Source organism: Oncorhynchus masou, chromosome 14 (genome assembly GCF_036934945.1).
Source record: "Oncorhynchus masou masou isolate Uvic2021 chromosome 14, UVic_Omas_1.1, whole genome shotgun sequence".
Taxonomy (NCBI): domain Eukaryota; kingdom Metazoa; phylum Chordata; class Actinopteri; order Salmoniformes; family Salmonidae; genus Oncorhynchus; species Oncorhynchus masou.
The window spans coordinates 33,673,080-33,689,056 of record NC_088225.1 but is presented as its reverse complement, the minus strand read 5'-3'; the positions used below and the strand labels follow the sequence as shown (position 1 = coordinate 33,689,056).

The 15,977-nt window shown below is 44.9% G+C and overlaps 1 protein-coding gene across 1 annotated transcript in view; it reads right to left on the bottom strand.

The window, feature by feature from the left end:
* The window catches only part of LOC135554776 (nuclear distribution protein nudE homolog 1-like), a 19,723-nt gene extending 11,950 nt beyond the window's left edge, over window positions 1-7,773 (bottom strand). The window contains exons 1-3 of the mRNA XM_064987206.1: window positions 7,542-7,773; window positions 5,898-6,048; window positions 5,612-5,765 (exon numbers count right to left, since the gene is read on the bottom strand). Coding sequence (XP_064843278.1) covers window positions 5,612-5,765; window positions 5,898-5,983 — 240 coding nt within the window. The 5' untranslated portion in view covers window positions 5,984-6,048; window positions 7,542-7,773. The remainder of the gene's footprint in view (window positions 1-5,611; window positions 5,766-5,897; window positions 6,049-7,541) is intronic.
* Window positions 7,774-15,977: the final 8,204 nt, after the last annotated feature.

The following is a 15,977-nucleotide window of genomic DNA, read 5'->3' as shown; positions in this document are numbered from 1 at the left end:
AAGGTGTATTTATTCCCTGGACACACCCGGGCCCAGGTGTGTCCCATTTCACTGATGACCCTCCCAGCTCCGCCCACCAACATCCTATTAAAGATAAGAAGAACAAAGAGAAAGAATTCGGCAGACAGAGGTGGGAGGGTCGTCACATCCAAGAACTGAAAAATATTAAATCCATTGGCTGCATCCTGGAGCGTCTCAGAAACTTGGGCCTCACCATCCTTTTAAGACCACTGTCAACAGCCCCCTTCTGAAGCCCCGCCCTGAACCCAGAAGTACTGGCCAATTACAGGCCAATATCCAACTTCTCCTTTCTTTCTAAGGTGTTGGGGGAAAAATAGTGGTTGATGTACAGCTTCAAGGCCATCTCAAATCAGAAGCACCCATTTGAAAAGTTCCAGTCAAGTTTCCGGCCCACAGCACTGAAGAACGGCCCTACTCAGGGTCACCAATGACCTGCTGATGGCGGCTGATGCAGGCAGTCTCCAGATCCTCCTGGACTTGCGTGCAGCTCTTGACACGATCGACCACCCCACCCTTCTGAAATGCCCCTGGGACGCCATTGGACTGTCTGGACCAGCTATGAGCTGGTTCCACCCCTACCTCTCAGACATGTCGCGAGGTGGGTCCAGGTCCCAGACCCACCACGTCACCTGCGGTGTCCCACATGGATCTGTTCTTGGACCAATCCAATACATGCTCACCCCCTTGGGTTGTGTGGAATCTCCTTCCACTGCTATGCTGTTGACACCCAGCTGTCGGTGTCAACTGCCCCCAAGTCCCTCTGATGCATGTGCTCGTCTGAACACCTGCCTTGAGGAGGAGAGATGAGGGCATGGATGAAGCAAAACGTCCTTCAACTAAACAACAGCAAAAACCAAAGCCCTACTAGTTGGCAGCCCCGAACCAGGTCCAGCGTGCACCAATAACACACCTCACCATTGCAGGACAGAACATCCTTCTGGCCCCCTCAGGTTCCTGTCTGGGTGCAAAGCTCCATTCCTCCCTGATCTTTGACAGCCGCATCAAACATTTACATTTACATTTAAGTCATTTAGCAGACGCTCTTATACATTTACATTTAAGTCATTTAGCAGACGCTCTTATCCAGAGCGACTTACAAATTGGTGAATTCACCTTCTGACATCCAGTGGAACAGCCACTTTACAATAGTGCATCTAAATCATTAAGGGGGGGGTGGTGAGAAGGATTACTTATCCTATCCTAGGTATTCCTTGAAGAGGTGGGGTTTCAGGTGTCTCCGGAAGGTGGTGATTGACTCCGCTGTCCTGGCGTCGTGAGGGAGTTTGTTCCACCATTGGGGGGCCAGAGCAGCGAACAGTTTTGACTGGGCTGAGCGGGAACTGTACTTCCTCAATGGTAGGGAGGCGAGCAGGCCAGAGGTGGATGAACGCAGTGCCCTTGCTTGGGTGTAGGGCCTGATCAGAGCCTGGAGGTACTGCGGTGCCGTTCCCCTCACAGCTCCGTAGGCAAGCACCATGGTCTTGTAGCGGATGCGAGCTTCAACTGGAAGCCAGTGGAGAGAGCGGAGGAGCGGGGTGACGTGAGAGAACTTGGGAAGGTTGAACACCAGACGGGCTGCGGCGTTCTGGATGAGTTGTAGGGGTTTAATGGCACAGGCAGGGAGCCCAGCCAGCAGCGAGTTGCAGTAATCCAGACGGGAGATGACAAGTGCCTGGATTAGGACCTGCGACAGAGCGACTTACAAATTCTAAACAACAAAAGTTTAGAACGTCATTCTATCACATTCATTCTATCACCTCAAGAACATTGACCAAACTCAGTCCCACCCCCTCACTCAGTCTGATGCAGAGAAGCTGGTCCATGCCTTTATCTCCTCAAGGCTGGACTACTACAATACAGTGTTCACTGGGATCCCTGGCAGGAGTCTCCAGGACTACTACAACAGTGTTCTCCAGGATCCCTGGCACGACACCACCTCCATCCTGGCTCCCCATCTCAACACCACCTCCATCCTGGCTCCCCATCTCAACACCACCTCCATCCTGTCTCCCCATCTCAACACCACCTCCATCCTGTCTCCCCATCTCAACACCACCTCCATCCTGTCTCCCCATCTCAACACCTCCACATCACCTCCATCCTGGCTCCCCATCTCAACACCTCCTCCATCCTGGCTCCCCATCTCAACACCTCCTCCATCCTGGCTCCCCATCTCAACACCTCCTCCATCCTGGCTCCCCATCTCAACACCTCCTCCATCCTGGCTCCCCATCTCAACACCACCTCCATCCTGGCTCCCCATCTCAAAACCACCTCCATCCTGGCTCCCCATCGCAACACCACCTCCATCCTGACTCCCCATCTCGACACCACCTCCATCCTGGCTCCCCATCTCAACACCTCCACATCACCTCCATCCTGACTCCCCATCTCAACACCACCTCCATCCTGACTCCCCATCTCGACACCACCTCCATCCTGGCTCCCCATCTCAACACCTCCACATCACCTCCATCCTGACTCCCCATCTCAACACCTCCACATCACCTCCATCCTGACTCCCCATCTCAACACCACCTCCATCCTGACTCCCCATCTCGACACCACCTCCATCCTGGCTCCCCATCTCAACACCTCCACATCACCTCCATCCTGTCTCCCCATCTCAACACCACCTCCATCCTGACTCCCCATCTCGACACCACCTCCATCCTGGCTCCCCATCTCAACACCTCCACATCACCTCCATCCTGACTCCCCATCTCAACACCACCTCCATCCTGACTCTCCATCTCAACACCACCTCCATCCTGACTCCCCATCTCGACACCACCTCCATCCTGACTCCCCATCTCGACACCTCCATCCTGGCTCCCCACCTCGACACCACCTCCATCCTGGCTCCCCATCTCGACACCACCTCCATCCTGGCTCCCCATCTCAACACCTCCACACCACCTCCATCCTGGCACCCCATCTCAACACCTCCACACCACCTCCATCCTGGCTCCCCATCTCAACACCTCCACATCACCTCCATCCTGGCATCTCTGTACTGGCTCCCAGTCTCATTACAGATTGAATTCAAAACCCTCTTGCTGACTCATCACTAAGCTAAGGATACTGGGACTAAACACCTCCCTCTGCAACTGGATTCTGGACTTCCTGACGGGCCGCCCCCAGGTGGTGAGGGTAGGTAGCAACACATCTGCCACGCTGATCTTCAACACTGGAGCTCCCCGGGGTGCATGCTCAGTCCCCTCCTGTACTCCCTGTTCACCCACGACTGCATGGCCAGGCATGACTCCAACACCATCATTAGGTTTGCAGACGACAACAGCCTGATCACCAACAACGATTGAGACAGCCTATAGGGAGGAAGTCAGAGACCTGCCCGGGTGGTGCCAGAATAACAACCTATCCCTCAACGTAACCAAGATTTAGGAGATTATTGTGGACTATAGGAAAAGGAGGACCGAGCACGCCCCCATTCTCATCAACGGGGCTGTAGTGGAGCAGGTTGAGAGCTTCAAGTTCCTTGGTGTCCACATCAACAACAAACTAGAATGGTCCAAACACACCAAGACAGTCGTGAAGAGGGCACAACAAAACCTATTCCCCCTCAGGAAACTAAAAAGATTTGGCATGGATCCTGAGAACCCCAAAAGGTTCTACAGCTGCAACATCGAGAGCATCCTGACTGGTTGCATCACTGCCTGGTACGGCAACTGCTCGGCCTCCGACTGCAAGGCACTACAGAGGGCAGTGCGTACGGCCCAGTACATCACTGGGGCAAAGCTGCCTGCCATCCAGGACCTCTACACCAGGCAGTGTCAGAGGAAGGCCCTAAAAATTGTCAAAGACCCCAGCCACCCCAGTCATAGACCGCATGGCAAGCATGGCAAGCGGCACCGGAGTGCCAAGTCTAGGACAAAAAGGCTTCTCAACAGTTTTTACCCCCAAGCCATAAGACTCCTGAACAGGTAATCAAATGGCTACCCAGGCTATATGCATTGAGTGCCCCCCCAACCCCTCTTTTTACACTGCTGCTACTCTCTGTTTATCATATATGCATAGTCACTTTAACTATACATTCATGTACATACTACCTCAATTAGCCCAACTAACCAGTGCTCCCGCATGTTGGCTAACCGGGCTATCTGCATTGTGTCCAACCACCCCCCAACCTCTCTTTTACGCTACTGCTACTCTGTTCAGCATATATGCATAGTCACTTTAACCAGATCTACATACTACCTCAATCAGCCTGACTAACCGGGGCCTGTTATAGCCTCCCTACTGTATATAGTAGCCTCCCTACTGTATATAGTAGCCTCCCTACTGTATATAGCTTCACTACTGTATATAGCCTCTACTGTATATAGCAGCCTCCCTACTGTATATAGTAGCCTCCCTACTGTATATAGCAGCCTCCCTACTGTATATAGCCTCTACTGTATATAGCCTCTACTGTATATAGCAGCCTCCCTACTGTATATAGCAGCCTCCCTACTGTATATAGCAGCCTCCCTACTGTATATAGCCTCTACTGTATACAGCCTCTACTGTATACAGCCTCTACTGTATACAGCCTCTACTGTATATAGCCTACCCATTGTTCACATTGTTTAGGGCCTGTAAGTAAGCATTTCACTGTAAGTTCTACACCTGTTGTATTTGGCGCACATGACAAATAAACTTGGATTTGATTCACAACGCCCCTCCTTATCTCAAGGAACTGCTCTCCCTCCATAACTCCCCCCTCAGGTCAAGTGATAACCTGCTCTTCCACGTCCCCGGGACCAAGCTCCGTCCCTCGGGGAAATCGGGTTGTCAGCTCTACTTTTTTTGTTGATTTTATGCACCCGCAAATTATTCTGTATAATGAGAAGAGCTTTACAAATGTAATAAATAATAATAATAATAATGTTATTATAATGAAGGGCTTGATAAGTTCAATCAGGTGTGCTAGTTGTCTAATAGTTGTTGTGGAATAATCAGAATTGGTTGGTAACATAGGTAAGATGTTTTATATTCATCATATATTTGTAAGTTACTTCTCATCAGAATGTTATTTTTGTATAATACTGTGGCGGGGTTGCAGTTATCTGTTCTCTGTCAGGACTAAGTTACTTGGGCCGCAGAGAGGGGAGAGGTCAAGCGTGTATCTCTTGGCTCCACAATGTCTGTGTGCCAGTCAATGTGTCTCTGTGATCTTGTCAAGATGGGATGGATTTGATATATGCCTGTTGATATGGAGGAATGGTTTATGGTTCTGAGTTTGAGAAAATAACATAGTTTAGGAGACAAAGCTGAACGATAAATTATGCCAATGCTGTCTGGCTGTGTGTGTCTTTGCTATAAAGGATCTCAGTTGCAATGTGTAAGGGACTCTCAGAGAATTCATTTATAGACACTGAATTGATCTGAGAGTCACAGGGTTGTGATGGAGCTCATAATAATTAAAGATGGACTTTATGATAACTCTGACTTGTGTGGTTTGCTCTCATGACTTGGTAAATACAGGAATTTTCCACAACATAGTTCAAATAAATGGAAGGGCTGGGGGTCCCTGAGTAGAGGTTGGAAAAACGCTGCTCTAAACTAGAGTCAAGTCAACAGGTCATACCTTGTAGTTCTCCAGTTCCATGTGTAGCCTGTTGTTCTGTGTGACGAGTTCTCGGTTCTGTGTTTCACACTGCTTGAGTTCAGTCTCCAGCTCCACCTCGTAGTCACGACTCATCTGCTGGAACTCCTGCAGCTCCTCCTGTGCCTCCTCAGCCCTGGGAGAGGTTAGGGGTCAAGACGGTGGTCGTGGAGTAACAGAGGACACTACTGTTTAAGCAGATACCTGTGGGTACCTCTGCTGGAGCCTGGCGGACTGCTCCTTTCTCTCTCTCTGTGTGTGTGTGTACCTCTGTTGGTGCTTGGCTGTCTGTTCCTTCCAGTAGTCCACCTCCTCCTCCAGAGAGACAAACTTAAGGGACTCTGGTTCTCCCATCTCTGCCCACACCACTGGTCACTCTTCTCTCTCTGATCTCTTCTCCCTCTCTTACAGTTCTCTCACTGAGTCAGTAAACGGAAGGAAGGGAGAGAGTCAGTAAACGGAAGGAAGGGAGAGAGTCAGTAAACAGAAGGAAGGAGAGAGTCAGTAAACGGAAGGAAGGAGAGAGTCAGTAAACGGAAGGAAGGAGAGAGTCAGTAAACGGAAGGAAGGAGAGAGTCAGTAAACGGAAGGAAGGAGAGAGTCAGTAAAGGAAGGAAGGAGAGAGTCAGTAAACGGAAGGAAGGAGAGAGTCAGTAAACGGAAGGAAGGAGAGAGTCAGTAAACGGAAGGAAGGAGAGAGTCAGTAAACGGAAGGAAGGAGAGAGTCAGTAAACGGAAGGAAGGAGAGAGTCAGTAAACGGAAGGAAGGAGAGAGTCAGTAAACGGAAGGAGAGAGTCAGTAAACGGAAGGTGCGAGTCAGTAAACGGAAGGCGAGTCAGTAAACGGAAGGCGAGTGTCAGTAAACAGGTGCGAGTCAGTAAACGGAAGGCGAGTGTCAGTAGGCTAAACTTAGATGAACAGTGATTGATACTTTCCAACCAAGAGAGAGTTCTCTATTCAACATGTCCATGTCTACAATGTGCTTCAGGCAAGAAAGGACAGCAGAAAAGGGTTAAAGGAGTTGTGCAAACAACAACGACACAAGTCATCACCGTCATCACCTAGCAGCTAACGAGTGCGCGGTCAGTGTCAACTGATGACAATAGGCTGGCTGTCAAACTATAGGACCGCAAAGAAAAGCACAACGGCAAGGCTGAATGAACATCAATTTTATTTAAAAAGCCATTTTTACATCAGCCGATGTCAAAGTGCTGTACAGAAACCCAGCCTGAATCCCCAAACAGCAAGCAATGCAGGTGTAGAAGCACAGTGGCTAGGAAAAACTCCCTAGAAAGGCCAGAACCTAGGAAGAAACCTAGAGAGGAACCAGGCTATGAGGGGTGGCCTGTCCTCTTCTGGCTGTGCCGGGTGGAGATTATAACAGTACATGAATATATCATGTTTATTCAAACAAAGCAAATGGACCAATTTGGAATATGACTTGTTTATTTTGTAGCCATTGTCATTCTACTCATAAAAAGTCTTAAAAGCAGTGTTTGGAAGATTTAAACAATATCTAAACTTGTACATTCAAGTACTTGCTAACTGATGTTTGGCAACAAGCAAACAAGGCAGCAAACAAAAGAGACTGCACTTTGGTCAGAATACAAAAGGGGAAGTGTATTCTCGCCTTCACACCAGTGACAAGCAGTGTCAACTGGATAACGTTAGATTGCTAATGCTTGCAATATGTCGTCTCTGGTCAAAATAAGTAGCTATGCTCTGGCATTTATTTTCTGCCAATTTTACAATAACGCAACCAGAGTCAGAATTGACAAAAATGCAGTTACAAATGTATATGTGCAGACAGCATCATTTGCCTGTACATCGAACTATCGGACGAGTCTGTCATAAATTCACGTTACCATCGCGATTTAAATCCCAGTAAATTGGCAGTTAATAGTAACCTACCTAGGATTGCTTGCGGTGGCTAGCACCCGGTGCTCCAACAGTGCCGAAAGATGACGGTACCTTTATAACGGAGCTACAAAACGGAACAGAAGTATCCAGCAAATGTTGTTACATAGATCATTCCTTGGCTGAAAGTAGTGACAAAGTTGCCACCTAGAACAATGCGAAGGCTGCATATATTTCTCTTTTGTCCAAAGTAGACTCATCGCTAATCCTCCTACCACCGCGATAGTTTAACCGCTCACCATTGGTCGGTTATACTGTCAATCAAGTGTGTAGGGCGATGAATGGCCAATCGCGTTCATGATTTGCCTAAGAGGTCGGTTAAATCAAATGCGCTTTGAAGCAGAGAGGAAGAGGCGAAGCGAAAGGTTTTACTCCGCACAAAATCTGTCCAAGAAAATGTTTGTATGGAGGTCAATGAGTGTTGAATTTGGTAAACAAAATATGTAATTGCTAATTTGCTACGTAAGGCTTATATGATCTAATAAAGTTTTGTAATGGTTAGGTTGTTACAAATGCACTGATATGAGTGACCGCACATGGCAACTTCGAGAAAAACCAAAATTTAAATGTAAATACGTCATAATTTCCTTAATCAAAGTTTGTACCGACAGATGTAACCTATCATTACAGGGCTCTCCAACCCTGGTGCTCTACCGTGCTGTAAGGATTCACTGCTACCCCAGTTGGAACGAGCCTGGTGCTCCCGAGTGGCGCAGTGCTACAGGGGTCATTACAGACCTTGGTTCGATTCCAGGCTTTATCACAACCGGCCATGATTGGGGGTTCCATAGGGCGGCGCGCAATTGGCCCAGCGTCGTCCTGGTTAGGGTTTAACCGGGGTGAATGAATTTGTTCTTTAACTGACTCGCCTCGTGAAATAAAGGTTAAATAAAAATAAATAAAATAACCTGATTAATCTTATAAACCAGCAAATTATTAGAATCAGGTGCGCTAGATTAGGGTTGGAATGAAAACCTACAGGAAGGTAGCTCTCCAGACGCAGGGATGGTGAGCCCTGTTATAGAATACGCATAAAATGCATCCTTCATTAGCAACGTCTGACTAGGCCCACACATATTGTCTCAAGAACATGTTTTATTGTTAATGCCCTCAAACACCAAGTTAGACATACCTAATTAAAACGAATAGGCCGTCATCACTGTCAATCGTGAATCGTAATTCTTCAGGTTTTTACCGGTGAAACGGCATGTGCATGCCAATCGTTTGATTGATCTCAATCAGTTTCACGGGAATATGGATTTCTACCTTCTTGAATGACTGTTTCGTGAGCGAACTACAGCGATGGTGTTAACTAAGTGTTAGCCTTTCTTGTATTCTAGTTTCAATCGAAGCATATATATCCGGCCTAGTGGCTCTTTTGAGTTTGGACAATATTTTTGATATTTTTCCACTTTTCAGCTTCACCATCCTAAAATCTCGATAGGAATGTGGTGTGTTTGGTGTAACAGTAATGTTATTGCCCTACTACGCTACGCTATTATATTTGTTTTTGGTTAAGTAAAATAGGCTACTAATTAATCATTTTGATTTTGCAAGACATTGATTCCGCTTTGATCTAACTTTACTAAACGAGCACCTTTTGTGAGAAGCGACAATCTTCTTATTTGTATCAATAAGTGATCAGCAGGACTATTAGCCGTAAGGCAACAGATGTCGAGGGTTATTTGTTAAAGGTTTGGAGCGCCCTTCGTGGTTCTAAAAGGTCAACGCGAAATCAATTTTTATTTGATTAGCTTGAACACATGGTTACAATATACCCTATTACAGAATAAAAGAAAAACACAGAGGTTAACTATCATCTAATTTATGTGCATAGACGTAATCATCAAATCAATTGATTAAGTAGTGCACATAAATCATTACTACGTAGAATTGCAGGAAATTCGTTTTAAAAACAGCCAGAAAATCTAAAATCCATATGTTGGTGTGGTGTATTCAGCATCTCAATAAACTAGAACCTAAATTTATTATTACCCTCGAACTTGGGCCAATTCACATTTCCCACCCTGACATACCAAGGTAGAAATGCAGGCTACATGTGTGCAATGCAAAGGCCCATTTCGCTACACTCGCAATAACATCTGCTAACCATGTGTATTTGACCAATAACATCTGCTAACCATGTGTATTTGACCAATAACATCTGCTAACCATGTGTATTTGACCAATAACATCTGCTGACCATGTGTATTTGACCAATAACATCTGCTAACTATATGTATTTGACCAATGACATCTGCTAACCATGTGTATTTGACCAATAACATCTGCTAACTATGTGTATTTGACCAATAACATCTGCTAACTATGTGTATTTGACCAATAACATCTGCTAACCATGTGTATTTGACCAATAACATCTGCTAACCCTGTGTATTTGACCAATAACATCTGCTATGTGTATTTGACCAATAACATCTGCTAACCATGTGTATTTGACCAATAATATCTGCTAACCATGTGTATTTGACCAATAACATCTGCTATGTGTATTTGACCAATAACATCTGCTAACCATGTGTATTTGACCAATAACATCTGCTAACCATGTGTATTTGACCAATAACATCTGCTAACTATGTGTATTTGACCAATAACATCTGCGAACCATGTGTATTTGACCAATAACATCTGCTAACCATGTGTATTTGACCAATAACATCTGCTAACCATGTGTATTTGACCAATAACATCTGCTAACCATGTGTATTTGACCAATAACATCTGCTAACCATGTGTATTTGACCAATAACATCTGCTAACTATGTGTATTTGACCAATAACATCTGCTAACTATATGTATTTGACCAATGACATCTGCTAACCATGTGTATTTGACCAATGACATCTGCTAACCATGTGTATTTGACCAATAACATCTGCTATGTGTATTTGACCAATAACATCTGCTAACCATGTGTATTTGACCAATAACATCTGCTAACTATGTGTATTTGACCAATAACATCTGCTAACCATGTGTATTTGATCAATAACATCTGCTAACCATGTGTATTTGACCAATAACATCTGCTAACCCTGTGTATTTGACCAATAACATCTGCTAACCATGTGTATTTGACCAATAACATCTGCTAACCATGTGTATTTGACCAATGACATCTGCTAACCATGTGTATTTGACCAATGACATCTGCTAACCATGTGTATTTGACCAATGACATCTGCTAACCATGTGTATTTGACCAATAACATTGTATTTGATTTTAGAGGATTGAGAACTTTGGCCAATCAGAACGTTTAAAAAACAACAACTAGATTCACCGTGTCTGCTTTGATGTCCATCGCCCCCCTCTCTTGCACAGTGGAACCCAAAACGATATGTCACCACTTAGTTATACCGTTCTTCCCGTGGACACCCAACCCAGAGTGGCCACAGCAAAGCCCAAGGAGCCTGATCCTCTCTGGAAGTTTCTGTAGCCCTGCTTGGGATATTTAGCCAACACTGGCTATTGGTTGAGACGCAGGGCCGTTCCTCGTCTTTCTCGCCACCACCAGAGAGAAGACCTGTAGGCTGCTGTAGCCTACGTATTTATTTGGTTGGTCATTCAATCGTTGTTCATGGAATATTTGTGATAATTAAATATAATATATTTAGGATCTGAATACATTTTTGGCGTATTATCAAACTGAAAAAGGTGAGGAAGTGCACCTACCTCCTCCAGCACGACACACCTGTTATATCTGAGTTGTGCCTGTTGTCATAGAGATAGGAGAACTCATGAGAATAAACCGTTTTATTATAAGGGCATCCAGTTCCACCATTTTAAAGTAGGGTGGGGATTCATATGACTTGGGAGCAATTAATCCAATGAAGAAGAAAAATGTACTACTTTAAAATGGAGATAAGAGCTAAAAAAAAATGGCAGATACAATAATGAGTCCTGTATCTATCTCAATGGCCTGTTGTTCACAATGTATCTGCCCTCTCTTTGGCAAGACCGGTCCCACCTGATCTCACCTCCTCCAGCCTGCCTTCCATCATGGAGGATTCCATCATGGATTTCCATTGTTAAAGCAGTCACTCAAAATCTTGTCAATTTAATAAACAATTGTTGTTTCAGGACAACTGGGAATTCAGAAAAAAACTGAGGTCAAATCCTGATTTCAAATGACCTTCGGGTCAGAGGGATTCTGACTTGGGCTGGACGACTGTTAAAAACACATTTTCCCTGTCAGAGATAAAATTAGTAAAGTAAAGTTGGAGGTTGGTGATTTCCAAGATCCCAGATGTCTTAAACGCAGCATGATGGAAAATTGGGACTGATGGTCTGTTTACTTAGCAGGTTAGGATAATTAACTTTGCAGGTTACCGTCCCTAGGAGGGGTGCATCACTTGAGTGGGTTGAGTCACTGATGTGATCTTCCTGTCTGGGTTGGCGCCCCCCCTTGGGTTGTGCCGTGGCGGAGATCTTTGTTTGCTATACTCTGCCTTGTCTCAGGATGGTAAATTGGTGGTTGAAGATATCCCTCTAGTGGTGTGGGGGCTGTGCTTTGGCAAAGTGGGTAGGGTTATATCCTTCCTGTTTGGCCCTGTCCGGGGGTGTCCCCAGATGGGGCCATAGTGTCTCCTGACCCCTCCTGTCTCAGCCTCCAGTATTTATGCTGCAGTAGTTTATGTGTCGGGGGGCTAGGGACAGTTTGTTATGTCTGGAGTACTTCTCCTGTCCTATTCGGTGTCCTGTGTGAATTTAAGTGCGCTCTCTCGACTTCTCTCTTTCTCTCTCTCTCTCAGATGACCTGAGCCCTAGGACCATGCCTCAGGACTACCTGACATGATGACTCCTTGCTGTCCCCAGTCCACCTGGCTGTTTTGCTGCTCCAGTTTCAACTGTTCTGCCTTATTATTATTTGACCATGCTGGTCATTTATGAACATTTGAATATCTTGGCAATGTTCTGTTATAATCTCCACCCGGCACAGCCAGTAGAAGACTGGCCACCCCACATAGCCTGGTTCCTCTCCAGGTTTCTTCCTAGGCTTTGGCCTTTCTAGGGAGTTTTTCCTAGCCGCCGTGCTTCTACACCTGCATTGCTTGCTGTTTGGGGTTTTAGGCTGGGTTTCTGTACAGCACTTTGAGATATCAGCTTATGTATGAAGTGCTATATAAATACATTTTATTTGATTTGAGGTTAAAATAATCTGGTTTCCCATTGTTGACAGGGCATGCAGTTCTGAGACAACCATCTGTTTAAAAAAAAAATATATTTTAGGTTAAGAAATTCTTATTTTCAATGACGGCCTGTGTTAGAGGTGTTACTACAGACCCTGGTTCGATTCCAGGCTGTATCACAACCGGCCGTGATTGGGATTCCCATAGGGCGGCGCACAATTAGCCCAGCGTTGTCCGGGTTTGGGGATAGGCCGTCATTGAAAATAAGAATTTGTTCTTAACCGACTTGCCTAGTTAAATAAAGGTTAAACAAAATATATCCAGATGATACTGTGTACCATTGAGCTGTAGGCCTACACCATCTAGCCACAACAGTAGACATGTAAACACACCATCAGTCCCGACCCTTTTAATGTCCGTGGTCCCGACATACCGCAACACGTATTTATATCAAGGCATATATTTATATACCTACCGCAACACGTATTTATATAAAGGCACGTATTTATATACCTACCGCAACAGGTATTTATATACCTACCGCAACACATATTTATATACCTACCACAACAGGTATTTATATACCTACCGCAACACGTATTTATATACCTACCGCAACACGTATTTATATACCTACCGCAACACGTATTTATATACCTACCACAACACGTATTTATATACCTACCACAACACGTATTTATATACCTACCGCAACACGTATTTATATACCTACCGCAACACGTATTTATATACCTACCGCAACACGTATTTATATACCTACCGCAACACGTATTTATATCAAGGCACGTATTTATATACCTACCGCAACACGTATTTATATACCTACCACAACACGTATTTATATCAAGGCACGTATTTATATACCTACCGCAACACATATTTATATACCTACCGCAACACGTATTTATATACCTACCGCAACACGTATTTATATACCTACCGCAACACGTATTTATATACCTACCACAACACGTATTTATATCAAGGCACGTATTTGTCCTCTAGTGATCAATTAATGATGTGGTTATTTATTATCTAGAATAAAACCAACCGTTCTAAATACAGAGTGTTTTATTTATTTAACCAGATGGGCCTAAAGACCCATTGATGTTAGAAACGTCATAAATATACCACTTTTGCAAAGGACGACCAAGAAGGCAAAACAGGGAAATATCAGCATGTCCATAAAATGTAAAAATAAATAAATAAATAAATAATAAAAAATACACACAAAAGACAAAGTATCACAAGTTACAGATGCAGATTAAAAACAGAGGCCATCAAAAACATTGACTTCGATCAGTGTTACAAATAAATAGGCTCTGACTTTAATATAGTTTGAAGAATGTTCCAGGATGAAGGGGAATTATGGGAAAAAATATTGTTTTTCCCCCCATCTAAGGTCCAGCCTGAGGAACAGACAAGGACAGGTCAGTTCTAGCCTGAAAGAACAGACAAGGACAGGTCAGTTCTAGCCTGAAAGAACAGACAAGGACAGGTCAGTTCTAGCCTGAAAGAACAGACAAGGACAGGTCAGTTCTAGCCTGAGGAACAGACAAGGACAGGTCAGTTCTAGCCTGAAAGAACAGACAAGGACAGGTCAGTTCTAGCCTGAAAGAACAGACAAGGACAGGTCAGTTCTAGCCTGAGGAACAGACAAGGACAGGTCAGTTCTAGCCTGAAAGAACAGACAAGGACAGGTCAGTTCTAGCCTGAAAGAACAGACAAGGACAGGTCAGTTCTAGCCTGAAAGAACAGACAAGGACAGGTCAGTTCTAGCCTGAAAGAACAGACAAGGACAGGTCAGTTCTAGCCTGAAAGAACAGACAAGGACAGGTCAGTTCTAGCCTGAAAGAACAGACAAGGACAGGTCAGTTCTAGCCTGAGGAACAGACAAGGACAGGTCAGTTCTAGCCTGAAAGAACAGACAAGGACAGGTCAGTTCTAGCCTGAAAGAACAGACAAGGACAGGTCAGTTCTAGCCTGAGGAACAGACAAGGACAGGTCAGTTCTAGCCTGAGGAACAGACAAGGACAGGTCAGTTCTAGCCTGAGGAACAGACAAGGACAGGTCAGTTCTAGCCTGAAAGAACAGACAAGGACAGGTCAGTTCTAGCCTGAGGAACAGACAAGGACAGGTCAGATCTAGCCTGAAAGAACAGACAAGGACAGGTCAGTTCTAGCCTGAAAGAACAGACAAGGACAGGTCAGTTCTAGCCTGAAAGAACAGACAAGGACAGGTCAGTTCTAGCCTGAAAGAACAGACAAGGACAGCAGAGACTGTGAACCAAGATTGTATTGATGTTCATGTAGTAGTCGGAACTAGGAAACTCTGAATTTCAGACTTGCTAACTGGTTGTAGTTATACACGTGCCGCATTCATCGAATCACCGAGTCATAAATAAATCAGTTTCCTAGTTCCGACTAGCAAGTCAACGGGGCATGAGTGGCTAATCTGGTCAGTAAGGAACAAAGAGAGACACAGGGATTTGACCTATCAGGGCAAACCAGTGCTCTAGCCTCCTGGTGGATGGAACAGTCCATTACACCAAGGCATACAACTCAAGGTGAGATGGGTGAGTGATCTTGCATTGGTGATACATCTTAAAGCAGGGGGGCAGGATCGACTTTGTGAAACCCAGTCTTAAAACCACCATAATCAAGGCCAGATTAAGAAATCATAGACACCAGTACATAATATACACTGGATTTTTTTTCCTGCCTCTTGGGGCCCCCCCACTTTGGGCCCAGGGGTTTCCGTCCCTGACCATAATGCACTGTATTCAGAGTTAAAGTAGGCCTACTTGGTGAGGCCTGCACGAAGACAATATCACCATAATCCAGCACAGATTTGACAAAAAAAGTGCTTTGAATAAGATCCTTTTTGACTGACATTGAAAAACAAGATTTGTTCCTAAAATAAAAACCCAATTTCAAATTCAGTTTCTTGGTCAAGTTATTAAATGTGGCGTTTAAAATTCAGCTTTTCGTCTAACCAAATCCCAAGTTACTTACAGGTAACACTATCAATTTGCTGGCCTCACATCTGAAAGTGACTCTACCTGTCTACTTTCAGAGAAGAGAAAACCATACATTTACCCTTGCTTGCATTACTTTTAATTGGAAAAAGTTGATTTTGAACAGCATCATGGTGTCGTCAGCATACAGATGAAGATTTGCAGTCAACAGTCTTCCCTATATCATTTATATACAGTGTAAAAAGGATCGGACCTAACATTGAGCCCTGGGGAACTC